The 19912-nt window shown below is 41.0% G+C and overlaps 1 protein-coding gene across 3 annotated transcripts in view; it reads right to left on the bottom strand.

Moving 5' to 3' along the window:
* Positions 1-19912, bottom strand: part of RAB3B (RAB3B, member RAS oncogene family) — a 50171-nt gene that overhangs the window by 1907 nt on the left and 28352 nt on the right. For all 3 annotated transcript variants that reach the window (XM_081915531.1, XM_081915529.1, XM_081915530.1), the window contains exons 3-4: positions 12627-12745; positions 2836-2960 (exon numbers count right to left, since the gene is read on the bottom strand). In XM_081915531.1, the coding sequence (XP_081771657.1) occupies positions 2836-2960; positions 12627-12745 (244 nt within the window). The remainder of the gene's footprint in view (positions 1-2835; positions 2961-12626; positions 12746-19912) is intronic.

Here is a 19912-nt window from a genome sequence, read left to right on the forward strand (position 1 = left end):
AAAAACAGACAAACCAAAAGGTGCCTGGCGTTCTCTGGTCCATGGGGTCACGAAGAGTCGGACACGACTGAACGACTAAACAACAACAACAAGTTCAGAATAGATAAGAAGGTTTTATTATAAGTGATGCTGTATAAATCTCTAGTTTATGGTCTTTAAAATAAATAAAATCAGTTTAAGTTCAGAAAGATATTGCACTATATGAGTGTAGCCAGTGTTATTTTTCTAGAAAAAGAAGTGCCGGAACTCTCCATGAACACCACCCTCATTCTTAGAATGGCAATGGCACCCACCTGAGAGGTGCCGGAACTGAGTTCCAGTGAGTTCCAGCTGAAAAAAGCCCTAAGTATAGCGCAGTTGTAAAGGGGATTTATTATTATTATTATTATTATTATTATAAAGCATTGGGTATGTAAATGGTCCTCAGGTTAGGTGGACTGATTTAGTTGATGTGTGTTGTATAGTCTTTTGGGGTGGGTTTGTTTTTATTCTTTTCTATTGTATTCTTTTCTATTGTATTGCATTTTTTCCTTGCCCCATTTTTTAAAAAAACATATTTTATAATTTTAACACATCAAATATTAAATACATAGCTCTATTCACATATTAAATAAACAAATCTTAAATCAGGCATTGAAGCCCACGAAGAAAAAAGCCTACAACTACTACTAACAATATTTAAAGCTTACAAAACACTTTTAAAATATTGCTGTCTTATAATGTCTGGATGCAGGTACAGGCAGAGCAGTAGATAATAGCAGCTTGGTAATCATAAAGTCATAGACAGGAACCAGCTAAAATTAGGAATAACGTTTTATTGTGGTCCTTTGTTTTTAACCGTGTTGTCAGAGGTGAAGATTTGGGAGTTGAGAACTGGGTCAACATGAGAGGTTTGAATAAAATTAGGAATTAAGGAATTTCCATAAACACACTGATAACTCTTCTTACAAAAAAGCAAATGTTTACACTCCAGAGCTGTTTGGAATGCTCTTAATATGGTATTTGATATAATTTTTGATGTTCTAAAAAATCTGAGAAGGTATATAAGGAAGAGTCAGAACAAAATACACTGCTGAGAAATTATGAGCAGTTAACTGTCATAGTAATTTGAATGTTGAATGTCATGCTGATCCGTATGTCAGCTACTAAGAATGGAAAATGGAATGACTTAACTGAAATATTTTCATAAGGTTATTAACAGGGCTGCTTCATCAGACCAGTTGTTTGAAATGAACAATCAGTGTTAACACACCAACCAATGAAAAGCTAAATGAGGAAAATTATATTTTATGGTTGCCTGGGTATCTCTAATCCTCACTGCTGTGAAGCTCAGAACAGCTCCCAGTGCTCCCAACTATTTGACGAACAAAGCTGTGCATCTGCTGCAAATAGTAGCAGCAGAAAGATAAATGATGCTTCCAGACAGGTTTTTAATATTAGCATTGGTACTGGTCATTCATACAAGTTTTTCACAGTGCCTACACAAAATGCCAGCCTTGCCCACCTCAACTGAATCCAGATTCATCATTTTCACTGAAAATACAATACATTAAAAAACCTCTTGCCCATGACCTGTTTGTGGTATATAAATGAAAGCTTTGCAACATTATACCTCAGTCTGAAAGCACCCAGTAATTAGAGTGTCAGGCTAAGACTGTGGAGGCTCTCTCACTGAGCCATAAGGCTCTCTGGTTGACCCTTGTTCAGCAGCTCTCTTGACAACACTGAGAGTATAAATAATAGAGCATGAGGTCACACATCACTCATAACACCCACAAACATTCATATCCCACAGTTTATTTCATTCTCTCTTTCACACACTCACAGTCTCTCATGATGCCATCACTCCCAAAGACGTATCTCAAAACAGCCATTAAGTCTCCATCACTCAGCCATGACACTTGAAAGCCAGCAAAACACAGTATGTTTTTTTTAAAAAAACTCATTCTGCACTCTTCATTCCCTAGGAATACTGGAATTACCAATATCCAGCCAGTCAATATATAAAACCAGATCCAAACCTGACAAAACTCACTTCTCCTGCACACTCAGACATATACAGACAGCAAGTCACACAGGAATCGGAGCAAACATCCAACTAACAGAACTCGACAGTAGTGCCCAAAGGAAAAAAGATAGGAAGCAAAAAGTTCAGCCGTGACCAAAGGGGATGTTCTGCTTACAGTTCAACTCAGTTCACTTGGGTAGCAGGCAGGGTTGGACCAAGACATTTTACTGGGTGAGGCAAAAGGCAAGATGGTGCCCCTCCCCATTACACATAAGAGAAGCCTTTTAGACCTGCAGTTGGGTTGTACATTGACAACATCTTTCACTGCAACTGAGACAGTAGGCTAAACAGAGAGGAATAGTCAATGGGCTTATTAACAGTCTATGTCCCTTTAAATGTGTTTGTGGGAGGGGGGGTTATTGGTTTATTTTGTTCTTCTTGCTTTTATTCTGTATTTTGTGTTTTTATTCTGTATTTTTATGCTGTTAACCACCCTGGGATCTTGAGGTGAACAGTGTTACACTCATTTAATAAAAAAATAAAATTACATAAATAATAAATAAATATTGAAACCCAATTATCTGAGAAAGTAGATGAGGGTGCAATTAGGATGCAACTAAAAAGCACGTCAAAGTGCAAGTAGATAAATAGGTACCCAGCCCTCAAGATGATACTGGACTACAACTTCCATCATCCTTGACCATTGGTCATGCTGGCTGGGACTGATGGGAGTTGGAATCCAACAACATCCGGAGGGCCATTGGTTCCCCATCCCTGCTTATAACTGGAGGGAGAAGGGATAAAAAAAGAGAAATGTTAACATGTACCCAACTGATCAGCCAGATGTTTTCCCTTTTCAAAAGGAACGATTCTCTCATCCTCCATGTCACATTTGTTTCCAACCAGAATGACTTGGGCATTATCCCAGGAGTAGGTCTTTATTTGAGTAGCCCTGTGGGAGAAGAAAGGATTTGCAGTGAGAGTAGTAGCCAATAATGTGTCACAGTGTGAAAACCTCCACTCCCAAATGACAAAACACAAAGACAATATTGACAGTTAACATATTGTTGATTTTGCAAAAGCAATGCAATCGTCCCAGTTTAGGAATTTCAATGAAATTTTTTAGCCAAAACCTTTGTGCATTTCAGTGGTGTGCAGTCAGTGCACCAGGGGGACTATGCTGGTCCTTTCAATATCTCGCTAAATTAAAGTATTAAAGACTGGTGCCTTCTTCCCAAAGCCTGGGAAACTTCTGCTGGGCTTAGGGCCAGAGGCTTGTGTGCACGACATCCCCCCCCCCATGGCCCTCGTAAATTGGTGGCTCTGATCCTAACTGTTCCCCTATGAAAAATTTCACAGCACACCACTGGTGTGTTTGCTGATCCCTGTTTTGGGGAATATAATATGGAAAAGTGTGCTTTGAAAGAAGAGAAGAAGAGTTTGGATTTGATATCCCGCCTTTCACTCCCCTTCAGGAGTCTCAAAGCGGCTAACATTCTCCTTTCCCTTCCTCCTCCACAACAAACACTCTGTGAGGTGAGTGGGGCTGAGAGACTTCAAAGAAGTGTGACTGGCCCAAGGTCACCCAGCAGCTGCATGTGGAGGAGCGGAGACCCGAACCCGGCTCCCCAGATTATGAGACTACCGCTCTTAATCACTACACCACACTGGCTAAAAGATATATTCAGCCTTCAGCTGAGCTGCTGGCTTCTGACAGTTCCAGTTCTACACCTGAAGGCTATAGTTTAGTTAGGAAAGCTTATAATTATTAATAAAAGTAGCCTGTATATTGAACTCAGATGTTCAGCTTTTCTTGTAAGATTTTTCAAAGTAGGGTGCTGTCCATCTTCAGCTAAAACTAGATCAGAGCTCCCAGATGTGCCTAATATTCCATACGCACACAAATGCATTATAGCTTGCCAGTGACTACTTATTGATCCCGTTCATTTTAACTTCTGTTTCTGGGAATTCAGAGTCAGTCACAGTAGCATCAGTGCTTTCTAGATCAGTTTCAAGGATTTCTCCTAGGTTGTATGAAAATATCTTGAAGCTGCACCTTTTTAAAACAATCATAAGCTTCCATTAGGTTGCAATCCTAAACCCACTTACCTGGGAAGAAGCCCTATTGAATTCAATAGGATGGTTAGAATTGCTCTGGCAATTTAGTTTAGTATATTAAGCAACTCAATTTTTAGTTGTAGTTCCAAATTAATGGCTCACTTGTTTATTTTTGAAGCTGTTAATTTCCGCTAGAACAAAGAAGTGAGCTGAAAATGTTAAAGGTGACCTTTCCATCTAGCAATCCACTGACATTTTGGTATCTTGTGGATATCTTTAATTAACTAACTAATTTGAAGATTAATCAGTTTAAAATGTTAATAATTTAACAACATTTCTACATAATTTTAGGGTGGTTACATATGCATCTCCAAAAAAATAGAGGAATCTTATCACCAAAAGAGACTGCAAAAGACAAATATTTGAATGAAATTTGTCTGTGCTAATTTATATGTATCAGTTCAAATTTAGAAAGAATTTGCTATAATTTAAATAGAAATGCAGCACCTCTCAGCACAGTTTTGGCTTTGGAATGCATCTGTGGTCAAAGAAACAAGCCAAAGCATCCCAAATCCAGCAGGGGGAGCTAGGAGATATAAAATTGATGAATCATCTTCATCCCAAATTCATTTCTATCAATTAACCATATATATAATTCTAATATATTGAATTACAGTGGAATATTCTATCACAGTTTGGAGGAATCTTGAGTTGTTGTAGTCATACCTAAACATATGGTAAAAAATGTTCCTTTCATCTTAAGAACATAAAAACGTCAGAAGAGCTCATGTGGTCCAGGAATCCTGTACTCACAGTGTTCAAATGGATGGTTATGAGAAGCCCACAAGCAGGCCATGAGGGCAATATCCTATCTTCAGTGCTCTCCCACTTGTGATATCCAGCAATTAGGATACAGAGGTATATCATTTCTGACAGTGGAGGCAGAACATAGCCACCATGGTTAAAGGGACCTTTGACCATTAGGTCCAGTCGTGACCGACTCTGGGGTTGCGGCACTCATCTCACTTTATTGGCCAAGGGAGCCGGCGTACAGCTTCCAGGTCATGTGGCCAGCAGGACTAAGCCGCTTCTGGCGAACCAAAGCAGCGCACGGAAACGCCGTTTACCTTCTCGCCGGAGCGGTACCTATTTATCTACTTGCACTTTGACGTGCTTTTGAACTTCTAGGTTGGCAGGAACAGGGACCGAGCAACGGGAGCTCACCCCATCACGGGGATTCGAACCGCTGACCTTCTGATCGGCAAGTTCTAGGCTCTGTGGTTTAACCCACAGTGCCACCTGCGTCCCACCATGGTTAGTAGCCATCAATAGCCTTGTTTCTTCTACATCAAGCATAGGCAAACTCGGCCCTCCAGATGTTTTGGGACTACAACTCCCATCAGTGTCCTTTCATACTGCATCATGGTGTGGTATGCTGGTTTGACATCAACTGATAGGAAGTGCCTACAGAGGGTGGTGAATACAGCACAAGATATTATGGGCTGTCTCGTGAATCCGCTGGATGAAATAGTGGAAGAACATTGCCTCAGGAGAGTGAGGAAAATTCTTAGGGATGATTCACACCCTGGCCGGCACTTTCTTGATCTCCTGCCCTTAAGCAGAAGTTATAGAAACATGATCAGTCGCACCAACAGGGTAAAGAACTGCTTCTATCCGTGGGCTGTTAGGCTGCTGAATGAAAAGATAACAACAGGGCAACTGACTTTCGGGTTTGGTGTGTGTGTGTGTCAGTAAATGAGGGGAATTAAGACTAAGAGAACTGAGTGGGGGGTGCTCATGTAATCTCACTGTATATAAGTTGTACAAGTGACAATAAAGTACTTCAATTCAATGGGAGTTGTAGTCCCAAAACATCTGGAGGGCTGAGTTTGCCTATGCCTGTTCTGCATGAAATAGCATTATCCTCTTTTAAAGCCATCCAAGTTTGTGGTCATGACTACATCTTGCGGGAGCGAATGTCAAAATTTAATTATGAACTTTTGTCTGCCATGAATCTTTAGTTTGGGTAAATGCTGCTTACTGCTATAAGCAGTGGTCTCCGAACACACAATGCACACATTTCCTCAATAGTACCATATTTAATGTTATTCTTGGATACATCCCTTTCAGTGATATGGAGCTCAATCCACTCAGCATATCCCCTGTAGGGATATGTTGGCAGTGCCAATTTTGCTGTCCCCCCCCCATAAAAATAGCATTATTATTTATTTATTTGCAATTTTGCTTAAAAAAAGCTCAACAAACTTTCACTGTTTGAAATATGGCAACCCTATCCCCCTGTATCTCCCTGTTCCCATTTATTTCAACAAAGCTTGCACCAGTAAGACTGCTGATGGATTATGCCTGTGGAGCCTGATTTCTGATTCAGAAGCAACTTCCACCTTCCGATTAATTCCTGACAATGTTTAATTACTTCTGGACAGCCCACGTCATGCCTCTCATACCAAAAGCAATGTCAGTCAGTTAGTCCATGAATATTCACAAGGCAGGATGCTCTGTGATGGATGGCAAAGCTTACCTTAAATAAACTCCGCTGCGGAACGGAATTTGTGGCAGCTAATCTAAAAAGAGCCAGCTGCGATAGTTTTTAAACCAGAATGCTAAAATCATCTTTGCACTTTCAGCAATCTGCAAAGTGTCATTAACATCAAATATTTGTGGTGTGTTCCCCTCCCCCTGCTGTAATCCTATAGAAGAAATGAGGGGGTTAGGATCCTGCAGATTCAAGACCACCACTGGCTTGCCTCCAGAATGCTCTTCGGGTTCTATCATAGGCAGGAACACCAATGCCCACATTCTCTTCGGGTTCTATAATGGGCAGGTACATCTATGCCCACAAACTTTCTGATGCCATGTTGACGGGGGAGGGGGGTAGGCTCTGGGGCAAAATGCCAGACCTGTCTCTCCATGTGAAGTGGCACCTCCACTTGTGGCTCACCGGCCAGTATCTGAGGTTCCTTAGGATTGCTTCCTTACCATGTCTGCTCTTTAAGAACTGAATGAATGAATGAATGGCTACGTTCAGGTTGAATGCCCGCTGTGGGCATGACCTAAAAATGGCATCCAAACTGATAGAACCTGACAAGTTTTGAATTCCTCACACACGTGTATGTCTTTTGATTTGAAAATTCCAATTCATCCTCCCCTTCTGTATACCTTGGGTAGGCTCATTCAGTGTGGAACTGAATGAATGAATGACTGCTGCCCAGTCCAAAGAAATCACATTATGATTAAGCTCTCTTTCCTGCTTCACCAGTGCAAAACTGATGGGAAATAGTAAGTAAAAACAGTGATAACCTGGGAGAACAACACTGCAGGCGCCTAAACATTATAAGCAGCCTTCATTGCTGTCTAGAAGAACTATAAAGCTCTGATACTCAAAGGTTGGGCTGGGAGCCTATGTAGGTCTGCTGAGCTGGCCTAGCTCTTTAGCATAAACCAAATCCAGTGGTTTCCGTGTTTAGCTCAGTTTAATGAAACCTTGATTAATTATAACTTTTACTAATTTCAGGATTTAAGGGTGACTTGCACCTAGACTCTGACCCGCAAAACCTTATAACATTATGCATTGATTCCCCATTTCTTTCAAGTGCCTTTTCAGTCTCTTTTCTCAGCTCAGAACCTTCCCTTCCCTTGCCATCAGCTGCTGTTTTATTTCTCTGAGGAAGGTAAAGTCTCCTCCCCAGGACTTCCTGTCTGTCCCATTCATTTTCTGGGCAGTCTGCTGGGTTTTGAGAACGCTGGAGCAGTTACTGCACCCACCATTCTGCACACACAAACACAGGTGTTGTGCCTGCCATTCTTCCTATGCACACACCGTTCTTCACACATAGCTATGCCTGCCTCCTCCCACTCAGCCGTCCTACAGCTGGGGGGCAGCAGCGAATGGACCGTTTGGGCAATGTGGAGCCTGCATGCGCCCAAGCCACCACATCTCTCCCAGGAGAGACGTGTGGCTCGGACGCACTGCAGGCCCCGCAGTGAGTGCCGCCTCAGTGGCGACACCCAGGGTGGTCCGCACCCACCGCATCCCCTTTCTTCCACCCCTGAGTAGACCACAAGCTTAACATGGGTCAGTGAGGCCTGGTGTGATTATTGAGTGTGGGAGGGTGACTTCGGGCCTAGGTGGGGTCACCTATCCTCACCTTCCTTCACTAATGCTATTCTAGGCCGCATCAACAGAAGTAGAGTGTCCTGATCAAGGGAAGTAACAGTCCTGCTCTATTCTGCCTTGATCAGACGGCACCTGGAATACTCTGTCCAGTTCTGGGCACCACAGTTTAAGAAGGATATTGACAAGCTGGGATGTGTGCAGAGGAGGGCAAGCCTTATGAGGAACGGCTGAGGGAGTTGGATATGTTTAGCCTGGTAAAGAGGAGAAGGAGAGAAGTTATGATAGCCATCTTCAGATATCTTAAGGGTTGCCATATGGAGGATGGAGCAAACTTGTTTTATCCTGGACCAATGCATTCAAGAACGGAGATTCCAACTAAGGAGGTTTTTAAGCAGAGGTTGGATGGCCATCTGTCATTTAGTTGAGATTTCTGCAATGCAGGGGTTGGACATATGGCCCTAAAAGTCCCTTCCAGCTCTACAATTATATGATCCTATGATCTGCCACTCTGCTATAGAAGCTCTATTTGCCATTTAAAAAAGCAATACTTTATATACCTGTATAGATAATACTGCTTTTGTTTCTCTTTTCTGATTCCAATCTGGTTTAACACATCAGCTATAGCATGCTTTGTTTTTTTATTTCGGCACCATCACACATTCCATCACAAGGTGTTAACCCATAAAATTGTATGCAAGCCACCTGCCTCCATTAAAAAAAACCCTGTCTTCAATACAATAGTCATTTCAAAAGAAATGTTTTGCTTCATAATAGCTTAAAATTTCCATCCCTTATTTTTCTCAAAGTCTGCTCCCCTGATTTCTCAGAAACAAATTAAGTTAAATCATACAAGAGTGCACCAGCTAATTTACAGGCTTTTAATGTTTTAGCTCCGAAACGATAGATTTCTTCAAGGACATATGGCAATCTCTTACAAAGGCATTAAAAAGCTCACATCACAGGAGATAGAAAACTGTGTGAGTTCTCTCAAATAGCTTGCAGAATTTTTTCTTATATACTGTATAGGCAAAATGTGTAGCTGTTTTCCGAAGTTACTTAGAATGCTATGTTTTCAAAGTTGGTTTGATAGGTCCCCTGCTGGCTTTTGGTTAGTGAAGTGTTTTTAGATTTTATTTATTTATTTATCCCCACTGCCTTAGGTGTCAGCCAGCCTTCTGTTCCTTCTGGGATTTGCAACCATCTCTTTACAAAATCTTGTACATGTGGAGACAAGAGCGCTGCATTGTCAGCCAAGGAAAGGAAGCTGGCACTTGAGAGAGGAGAAATAAGCTGCGAGCAATAGTTGCCCTCGCCTGAACAATCTCAAGTCACTTCCACAGAATGACAAGATGATGAAACTGAGAAATGAATTTGGCCTTTGCCATTATTCATTCGTATCATGTGCTTTTCCGGCTCTGGAAGAAACCACGATGTTTGGCGCATCTTGAAAACTGACTGCACACATTTTAACTTTATATAGCAAGAGGCGCTACTTGTGAAGTGTGTGTCCTATAAACATTCAGGATGCTTTAGCCTCAGACTCATTTTCGCCTTGCAGGATTTTGCTTTTATTTTTAAATAATCAATCACTTCCCCATAGCTTGTGCAGTTTGAAGGATGGCTACATTTTGGTCTGCATGTTGTTTCTGAAAGTGCGAATTAGGTGGGTTTGCCTTTAAATGCAATCTGAACTGAATTCCCTCCCCCACCTCTAATAACAGCACAGTCCTATTCATATCTACTCAATGGCAAATCCCACTGAATTCAATGGGATTTATCTCTTAAGAAGTGTATACAGCAGTGCAGCATAAGACTGGCCCTTAATAGTACATTTCAATTGAAATGGGTAGAGCTTACTTCTCTACTTCAGAAATTTCTCTTCCCTACCTCCCCGCCCCCATTGTCACATGATGGAGACACAGTAAATAAAATCTACCCTAAAATGTCTCAAATTCGATTATAAGCAATACTGTTTTGTAGATTATATAGGCATAGGCTTCAAATAATGTTGCACGGTGTATTTCTGACCCAGAGTGATCCTATTACGCCGACTAATGGGGAAGGTTTGACTCTGTCTGCATGCATTAGAGAGGGCAGTGATCACTTCATCCTAATTGACATAGTACAACTGAACTACAAGAAAAATATTTCTCATTTAATGAAAGCCATAGCTCTAATTAGAGCTGCTACTGTGCTGTGTGGAATAATTATTACAAGGAGGTGTGATTTAAAGGAGAAAAGGATGTCAGCTTCTTGGGAAGTGTTATATTGGCAGTCACAGATACAGAGTTGCTACTTTTTTCTGGTTCCCATATCATTAACAGCTGTCTGACAGGCAGAAATTCAATGGGTGTACTTTCACCATCTGCTGCTCGATGATGGGGTAAGCTGCACTTGTTGAATTTTTGTCTTTATATACAAAGGTGTTTTAAAAGTCAGAGGAGTTTTAAAACAATGTGGCAACCCTATAAAAAGAAAAACAGTTTGTCAACAAGCAGACACTTTTACTAATTTGAACTGGCTTTTTTGTGCGTGCTAGAAAAGAGTTGGGGAAATAGACTAATAGTCAAGTTTTCTTACTGTAATGCATATGTACTACTGTCTGTCAAAGTTGATTGACACCATTAAAACAGTAATCCTATATATGTCTCATTGTCAGTGTGGCTTATGCCCAGGTAGGGATAGGAAACAAATTTTATTCAGTTCATATTTGGAGGTGAATCAACCAAATCTGCACTTTTCAAAGCAATACGCAAACTGAAATACAGCCACACACACACACACACTTTTATAACTTTTGCAATATACTTCTCCAGTCAAGTAACATGTGCAAAATGAATATAGTACTGTAAAGTGTCCATACGAATGCATATATTAGTGGAAGTCCTCATGAAAAATTGTCAGTATTTTAGCATATTTTTCCTAATATGTACATTATATACTGTATATAATTTTGCAATACACACATTTGCAAGCAATTTCCTTTCATTTAATTGCATTTTTAATCTTATTTCCCCCTAGTTCCTATTTATGCACACTTCCCCCTAGTATATGCATTTTCCCTTTTGGCTGTGTTTCAGTTTGCATATTGTTCCATGAAATACAAATTAGGTATGTTTGTCTTTAAATGCAAACTGCATTGGATTTCTCTGCCATTTTTACTTGCGTCATTTGACAGATGTGTAAATCAGCTACAGCATCTCTTGGCCAGCTACACTGGTGGCAGAGAGCAAGACAAATGCTGCTGTTCTTAGTTGGCTAGCATGATAGCACAGAAGGCAAGCTCCTTTGATCTGGCTACTGATGTCTAGCAGAACAATCCCATCTGTATTTACCCAGAAGTCTAATTAAATTTGAATGGTCTTACTCCCAGGTAAGATTAATTAGGATTGCAGCCTTGTTTAGGTACTTTAAGGAACCTAGCCTAAGATGTTTAAAGGTAAAGGTAAAGGTATCCCTGACCGTTTGGTCCAGTCGCGGACAACTCTGGGGTTGCAGCGCTCATCTTGCTTTACTGGCCGAGGGAGCCGGCGTTTGTCCTCAGACAGCTTTCAGGTCATGTGGCCAGCATGACTAAGCCACTTCTGGTGAACAAGAGCAGCACACGGAAAGGCCGTTTACCTTCCCACCAGAGCGGTACCTATTTATCTACTTGCGCTTTGAGATGCTTTCGAATGTATTTTGCTATAAGGGCTAGTCATTTGAGAGATCCTATAAGTTGGAGTCTTGGCTGGTTCCAAGCTCTTTGACCAGTGGTATAAGACATGCTTCTCCCTCTGAATTTTACATCTAATCAGCTACACTGGATCAGAATCAGATGGTTAGAATGAGAATTATTTTTTCTGGGAAGGTTGTTGCAGTGTTTGAAGGTTGGACCATGTACTGTCACACAGATGGTAAAGTGATGTATAGCTTCTGGTAATACATAAGCTTTCTGCATAATTGGAATGACACTGTGATCTCATAAATAAACATTAGATAGGACTGATGTTCACTGACATTGTGAAATGAACTTCAGGCTTGGCAATTAATGCCATCAGTAGAATAATTTGGCTGAAAAATTGTTCCAGGGTGGAAAAACTGTCCTGATGTGCAGTAATGGAGCATCTTTGAGGATAAGGCTGAAATATTGTGCATATTTACTCAGGATGAAGCATCAGTTCTACTAAATTCATTGGCAGCTATTTCTGAGTAAAGAAATGCAGGACTGGGCTCTGAACTTTTTAAATTGTGCGTGTGCGTTTTTTATAGACTCAGGCAGAGTAATTAATAGTAGTATTAATAATTTGATTGTGACTATGTTTTGTTAAGCTCTTGAGCTTCCTTCTTTCCTCTTATAAGATGTGGTGTGAGTTGATCACTGAGTGGATTGCATGGTAACCGGAAAATGAAACCATTACAGAAGTAGCAATCATCTGTTCCTACCAGTCCTGAATAGCATTGAAGGACTCTTCACAAGTAATATCGTACATAAGGATAAATCCCATTGCTCCTCGATAATAGGCAGTGGTAATTGTCCTGTACCTTTCTTGTCCAGCAGTATCCTAAACAACAAGAAGAAACAGAAGCATTAGGCATCAAGTACTCTTGATGAAAACAGCATAAACCCATTTATCTTATCAGCCTGAGGGGCACTTCATAAATTAAGTTTTACTTATGTAGAGGCAATCTCTTTGTAGGAAAATGGCCATTTATTGCTTTGTCTGAATACTAGTATCAGTATTAGTCTTGTACATGAACTGGAGAGGTCAATAAAGATAAATGTTGAATAATGCATTTTCCCTATACTATGATCTATGAAAGAAAAAGTAACATAGACTCATACTGGCCTGACTTTGAGGTATGGTAAACTTAACCTCACCAACTACTGTATTTTCTTCTTCTAACGCCAATCACCAGCATGCAAGCAACTTGTATACTTATGTGTACATCCTTGATTTTATTGTATGCTCTGTCTGCCACAAACAGCAGAGGGTCTGCCACACTTCTTTCCTTAATGAGGTCATTGATTGATTGATTGATTGATTGATTTAAGGATTTCTAAACCAGCTTCCTTACAATATGGAAATGGAAAACAACAACAAACAAATTACAAAGTTATCATAAATACAATACTAAATAATAGATATAATAAAACCTTGCACAACAAAGAACCTAATCAGACCTTTGTCAAAAAGTGTTGTGTTTCTTGGAATTCTCTCAAATCATTTCTGTATTGGCATTTTGCATCTATAGGTTTTGCACAGGATAAAAACATGACTAGAGCACTGAAAAATCAGCCCTGTCCAGACTGGACCATAGAGCTAAAAAACATTATTATTATGTAAAGGCTGGTTATCAGTGAATAAAGATTTAGGGAAGGGAGATGGGACGCCATTGGGAGCTTTCATTGGTATTGCTAATGGCAGCATGGGAGTGATTTTCATCAGTCATGAAGGAAGGGGCAATGCCCTCATGTGGATCAGGAATAGGTTAAGTAATAGGAAGCAGAGAGTAGGACCAAATAAGACAGTTTTTCCAATGGAGGAATATAGAAAGTACAGTTCCCCGAAGGATCAGTATTGGAACTTGTGCTTTCTAAATTGTTCATAAAAAACCTAGAGTTAGGGGTGACCAGTGAAGTGGACAAGTTTGGTGATGATACCAAATTGTTTGGCATCATTAAAATGAAAAGAGATTGCAAAGCGCTCCAAAACGGCCTCTCCAAACTGCGTGAATGGGAAGTAACAACAAATGCAATTCAATGCAAACAAATATAAAGTAATACATACAGGGACAATAATAATAATTATTTCACATATCTGCTCATGGGGTCTGAACTGGCAGTGTCTGACCAAGAACGAGACATTTACAAGTCTTACATATGACTTATTAAATTACTGTTCAATTGAAACCTTTTCCCTGTTCAGGGCAGAAAGGAAGTTAGAAGAATCTTGAGGTGAACCCCTGTCATTCTCTCTGTGAGTGCTTTCTCACAGCTTCGTTGATGCCTTTGTACCTAGTACAAATTTTGGCAATGAACGTGACTTGCACCCCTTGTGTTGCTGGCTGGGGGGAAACAGAATGCCGTACCAAAACAGCAGAGTGTGCTAACTAAGAATATTTATACAGTATAGTCATGCATGGGGAAATGCTTTTGGACCTGTACTATCATCCTTGGTCATAACATGCTTTAGGGGTCCAGCATTGTGTGAGCAGCTCAAGTTTTAATTCATCTGATAGAGGTTTTGCTTTTTATCTATATCAAGCTTCTGCCATCGCTGAAGTTGCAGAGTAGTTGTAACTGCCTCAGTATTTTCAATTGGGATGTTCTCATTCCCTGCCCACTGCCTGTACCTTGATATTTTCTGTCTCTTTTAAAGTAGACATATTAGGTGCCACTTGCGCAATATCTGACGAAGTATATTTAGTATGTGTCTGCGAATATCCATAGTTAAACAAATAGAAACAGCTCTGCTCCTTTGATTTCTCTCCCTAGCAACATTATACAGAAAATCATTGTGCCTTTCTTTCACCCTTCAACCGATAGCACTGTTTCTGTTTCCCAATAAAATGATTTCTGTTACCCATTTCCTGAAAACCCTTTTAGCACTTTTGGGTTTTCTTCTCAGCCTACCCTTCAAAAAGGAGGACCGGGTCCTGCAGCATCGCCAAGCACTTCACCTGATCACAAAAGGCACCACAATTCCTCTGTTTATGTTATCATTGTGTTTGTAGGGTTTCCAGATCTTGTAATATTGGCAGAAGCAGCGTCATCAGAAGAGAACAAGCAGCATTCATCTGAGCAACACCGTCTCCCTACCACTTTATTTCCCCAATGTCTGGTTAAATGAGCTACTTGCTTCCATAAACAGTGACTCCTGAGTGTAAGTCTGCCAACCTCATGGCCTTCTTACGACATCAATACACTGCTAGGGATTATGCTATTGGGTTATGGAAAGGGATAGAAATACACATGCCATGGGAAACATTTCATGAGATTCTTATTTTGCTTTGAGGATTAATCATACTTATATTATTCTGAGCACCCTTGTGCCTAAGCAAACACTGAACATCTCCAGTGAAAAAATTAAAAACAATACAGTACTTCAAAATTAAAAAACAAAAGACAAATAGTATGTTTTCAGATAAAGTTTGCCCCTTATTGCTATCAATATCTGTTGTACTAGGAATGTCCATGTTATACTCTAACAATCACATCACTTTGGACTGGTGTCTGGTAAAAGAAGTTAATTCTCCACTGGAAAATTTTCCACACATGACAACTATTATAATAATTCAGTCTGCCTGTTGTTACTCATGACAACGTAAAATGGAAGACCTGGAGTTAGCGTTTGGCTGTTGAAGGCAGATATGTTTTACCTTGAGGTGATCTTGGGGGTGGGGGGATATGCAGAGACATCATGACACTTTTGAGGACAACCCAGTAATCCTATTTCCTAACAGTTATTTAAAGTGGTTGCAATTAATCTTTCTGGCTTTCACGATGCCTCAAGAGGTGATGGTTTGAAAATATTTGAGAATTACTGGAACAGACTGCTTAGCAGTTTTAAGGTCTTGTTTTCTGAGATGGCTCTCCAGCTGAACTGGCAACCTAGAAGTGAGAAAGCTTTGACAGCATTTAATCTGTTTCCCCTCAAAGTGCAACCTGTAGACCAGACATTCAAAGTGTTTACAAATACATGTTTGTTTTTTTAAAAAAATCCATTTGCACATATTTCATCCATTTCTCAGCAAGCAGAGAGATGCTCTGAAACAGCAGCAGAAAAAAACAAGGGCCTTATCTTGGAGGCGCACACCTGATGGGTACAGCACCTTTTCTTCCCTGCTGTGTTCAGGTTTGTGCTGGTGGTATTTTAAAAAAATCAAATGGCAGTGTACAGGTTTTCAAGCTCCGCTTTTTAAAAGGTTTCAGGCATTGAATATGATTAATAGAGAAGTCTCCTCTTTCTTCTACCCACTCCAGGGAGTGACGGAGACTGAAAGGTCCTTACGCCTCAGATAACTTAGCCAGGAAATTCAGCAACTGCCAAAAGAGCTTTAATTGCAGGGGTGGCAGAACCTGTGGCTCTCTGGTTGGAGAATAATTCTAATCATCCCTGGCCATTGGTCATGCTGGCTGAGAGCTGATGAGAGCTGTGGTCTATCAACATTGCATTTAAGTGCGATTTTCTGCTAATAAACACATTTTTGTATGCTGTTTTGACTAATGTACACTTTTTTGTAAGGAGTGGAGATCCTAAGATGATTGGATGGCACATTGTTTGCCTCCTTCCATCAGCTCCTGCAGCCAAGTTGATGCCAAATGTATTGCTCTGCTTTCCTTTGGACCACATCAGTGAGGCCAAGAGGTGGGTATTCTCGTCAGGGCAGCACACTGCCCAAGCTTGCACCCTAGAGAGATCACTTTGGTGTTGCTAACGCAGCAAAAACAGCATAGGAGGCAGCAATTATTAGATAGGTGCTGTGATTCTCCAGCTATTTGAGTTCACCCCCAGAAGTACACTCTATTTCCTTGATACAGACAGAAGCCAACAAGAATTTTTTCAGACAGTGCAAATTTGATAGATTTGCCCTTGAATGCAAACCAAATTTCTCCCCAACCATAGTGCTGATGTTTCAACAAGCGGTCTTTGTTGCCATACTACTACTTCTGTAATAATAAAAGCAAATGCTTAGGGTTGCTTAATGCTCTGAATGTAGGGGTAACGCATGTGCCAGACTTTCTGTAGATTAAAGTAATTCCTCTCTCACAGCCTTCTCGAACTGATGTCCAACTTCAGCTTAAAGCACCTTGGAATCCAATTATGTTGCTGAAAAAGGGAAAGGAATCTCATCAGTCCAGCCTCTTTTCATCATTCTCCCCCAAATATCTCCAAAAGACAGACGCTAACTTACTCCAGCAAGCCTCTACAATGCCGCAGGAGACTTTTGGAGAGATTTGAAAAAAACAGAAAGATTCAGGGCAGATTTTAATTCCCCTCTCTCCTCTCATGAACATGACTGAATCCTAAGGTTCATGAAGCTGAAGTTGGACATCAGTTGGCGAAGGCTGGGAGAGAGAAATTATCTTAATTTGCAGAAAGCCCGGCACACACATAAACCCAACTCAGATCACCAAGTAGCTACAGTTTGTTTTTAATATTACGGATCTTTTGCAATTCTGTTTAAAAGTAATATATATTTATTTAAAGAACAAACTACAGTTTACTCCTGTAAGCTAACAGGAAGAGGAAGGGGAGAGTGATCAAGGAGCAGGAGGTGGAGGGGGGCATGAAACACTTGGCATATTTTCTGCTGGGTTCCACCCACTGGTGTGAATGGAAAGCAGCAGAATATGCAATTAATGTGTTGAGTGAAAACACATAAGTGTGCCGACCCTAATGTGCTCTTCGCACATACATTAAAAAATGGATCTGAATGACCCATCTGCAAGATAATGCCCCCATGTACACAGCCTTACTGGAAATCCCTTTCAGTTTGAATATAAATACTTATCCAATCAAAGAATGTAGACCTTGGTTATATATATGTGAACCTCTGCTCAGCTGTTAGGGCTTCCGCCAATTAAAGAAGTGTAGTTGATTAATTGAATGCTTTTAAGCCAATGAATTGGTTAATTCATTGCTTTAAGTTTCTTCACCAAAACCTCAATATAGGTGCTTTTTAGAGATCCTGAAGGATGCTAAACTCAGTGTTAGGAAGATAGGCCATCTTTCATCATTTCATTGCAATTCTCTGTTGTGGTGACACACAAGAACCAAAACAACCCAGCCAATTAAAATTCACCCTTATTGATTAAAATAAGCCCATACCTATTAATCAACCAGCCCATACCTATTAATCAACCAGTCCCTAGTGATAGTCCCACAGAGTCCACCTTTAAAAGTCTGAAAATAGGACTTTCCCCATAATTTGAGTAAAATGATGGATGTGAATCTACTTCATATAGGTAGTGGAAAGCACCACAAAAATTATTCATTCACACACTTAAATCACACTTCATTTACAGCAAGAGGAGGCATTTGTGGCAGCCGGGAATGAAATGACAAAAAGGACAAGCCACACTTGCAACAGAATGGATAAAAGCAGGAGTTATACACACCTGAACAATCCTTGGGTTGTTAGGAAGGATTCTTAGTGGCAGACGGGCATGCATTTGTGGTGGTAGCAAGAAAGATATATATACACGGTAACTAGACTGGTATAAGCCTATATGTTTTTCACTTAGTATATGTTGGAATGTCAAGTCCAACTACTCACAACCATCCCTTAATTCTCATCTCTCCCATGATGCCTTGCTGTCAGGAGCCAAAGTCAGAGGCAGCTCAGCAATAAAACATCTGGTATCAGTGAAGTCAACTCTTTATTCAAAGAAACCAAAATCACACAGACCCGAGTGATCGTAGCAACACTTCCCAGTAGGACTTGCCCCACTGAGGCAGTTGTGAGGACTGAATGTCCCTGCCCTCCCACAGCTCTCTAAGCTTCCTCCCCTGGTTCCTTCCCCAGTAGCCTAAGGCTCCTTTGTCTTATCTCTCTTTGCTCTACCTTCTCCATTCCCCCCTTCCCAGGGGGAGGGGAGCTGGTCACAGCAGGAGGGGGAAACTCCCTGGCTTCTTCAGAGGCCTGCCTCCACTCTGCCTCTTGGCGCCCTGCCCCTGCTTCTGCCTCCGATACTGGACTGTTCTCTGCCACAGGCTCTTCCTGCTCCCTAACCCTGCTTCCGACACCTCCTCCTCCTCCTCCCAGTCTGCTCCTTTTTCTCCCACTGACTACTCATCGCCATCCCACCACCAATCCCCTGGCTCTGAGCCGCCTTCCCTTTGGGGTTCCTCAGCTGGTGCCTCTCACCACTGCTCTGCATCCAGTCAGTCCATGGCACTTGCTTCTGAAGTGGCAAGTGAATACAATAGCTTCAGCATTTTGAGGGGTTGTCCTCTCTCAGATGGGAAAACAAATGGATATTCATATGGAGAGAGATGGAATGGAAGCTGTGACTCAGGCGGCCTCAGTCCACTTCTAGCTTTTGTTGTTAAAAGTTGCTCAACTGGAGTTCTCAACAGTGACCTTCTTTGCCCTGTGGACCCCTTCACCAGACAACACTCTATTTTTCCAAAATCTACCTTGGCTTTTGTTCAAAGTGCAGCAGCAGCAATCATTCAGTTATAACTGTGTTTGCTCATGTCTTGCCACTTTTGCATCTCCCTTCCCTACTGCCTCCCATTGCCTCTTCCCCCACCCCATGCTTAAAATGTAAATTGAAAGCTCCTTTGAGCAGGGACTTGTTGTTGGGGTTTTGTTTTTGTTTTGCTCATGGTACTCTGCAAAACCCAAAGGATGCACATCACTAATAATACGAAGCAGCATACCAAATGAAACATTTTAAGTATTCAGTTTTTACTTCGATGTCCCACATTGCCCTCACCGAAATCTACCAAATTAGCAACAAAGAATTATGTTGGTGGGCACTGGTCAACCTTTGTTCCTGCTACAATCTAGAAATAGAAATATTCAGGGGAGGGGAGGATGAGTCAATGGCTACTATGAGAAGCAGTGATGTTATGAATCACTTTGAAAGCTGCTTTCTGATTTCACCTGCCAGCAGCAGCAAATTAACCCCACACCCACCCGGTCACTACCAGAAAATGTCAAAGTCGCTACAGAGCTTAGCTCTCCTGAAAACACTTCATTTCAAAGGAATTAATTGT

Source organism: Podarcis melisellensis (assembly GCF_964234715.1).
Source record: "Podarcis melisellensis genome assembly, chromosome: 6".
Taxonomy (NCBI): Eukaryota; Metazoa; Chordata; class Lepidosauria; order Squamata; family Lacertidae; genus Podarcis; species Podarcis melisellensis.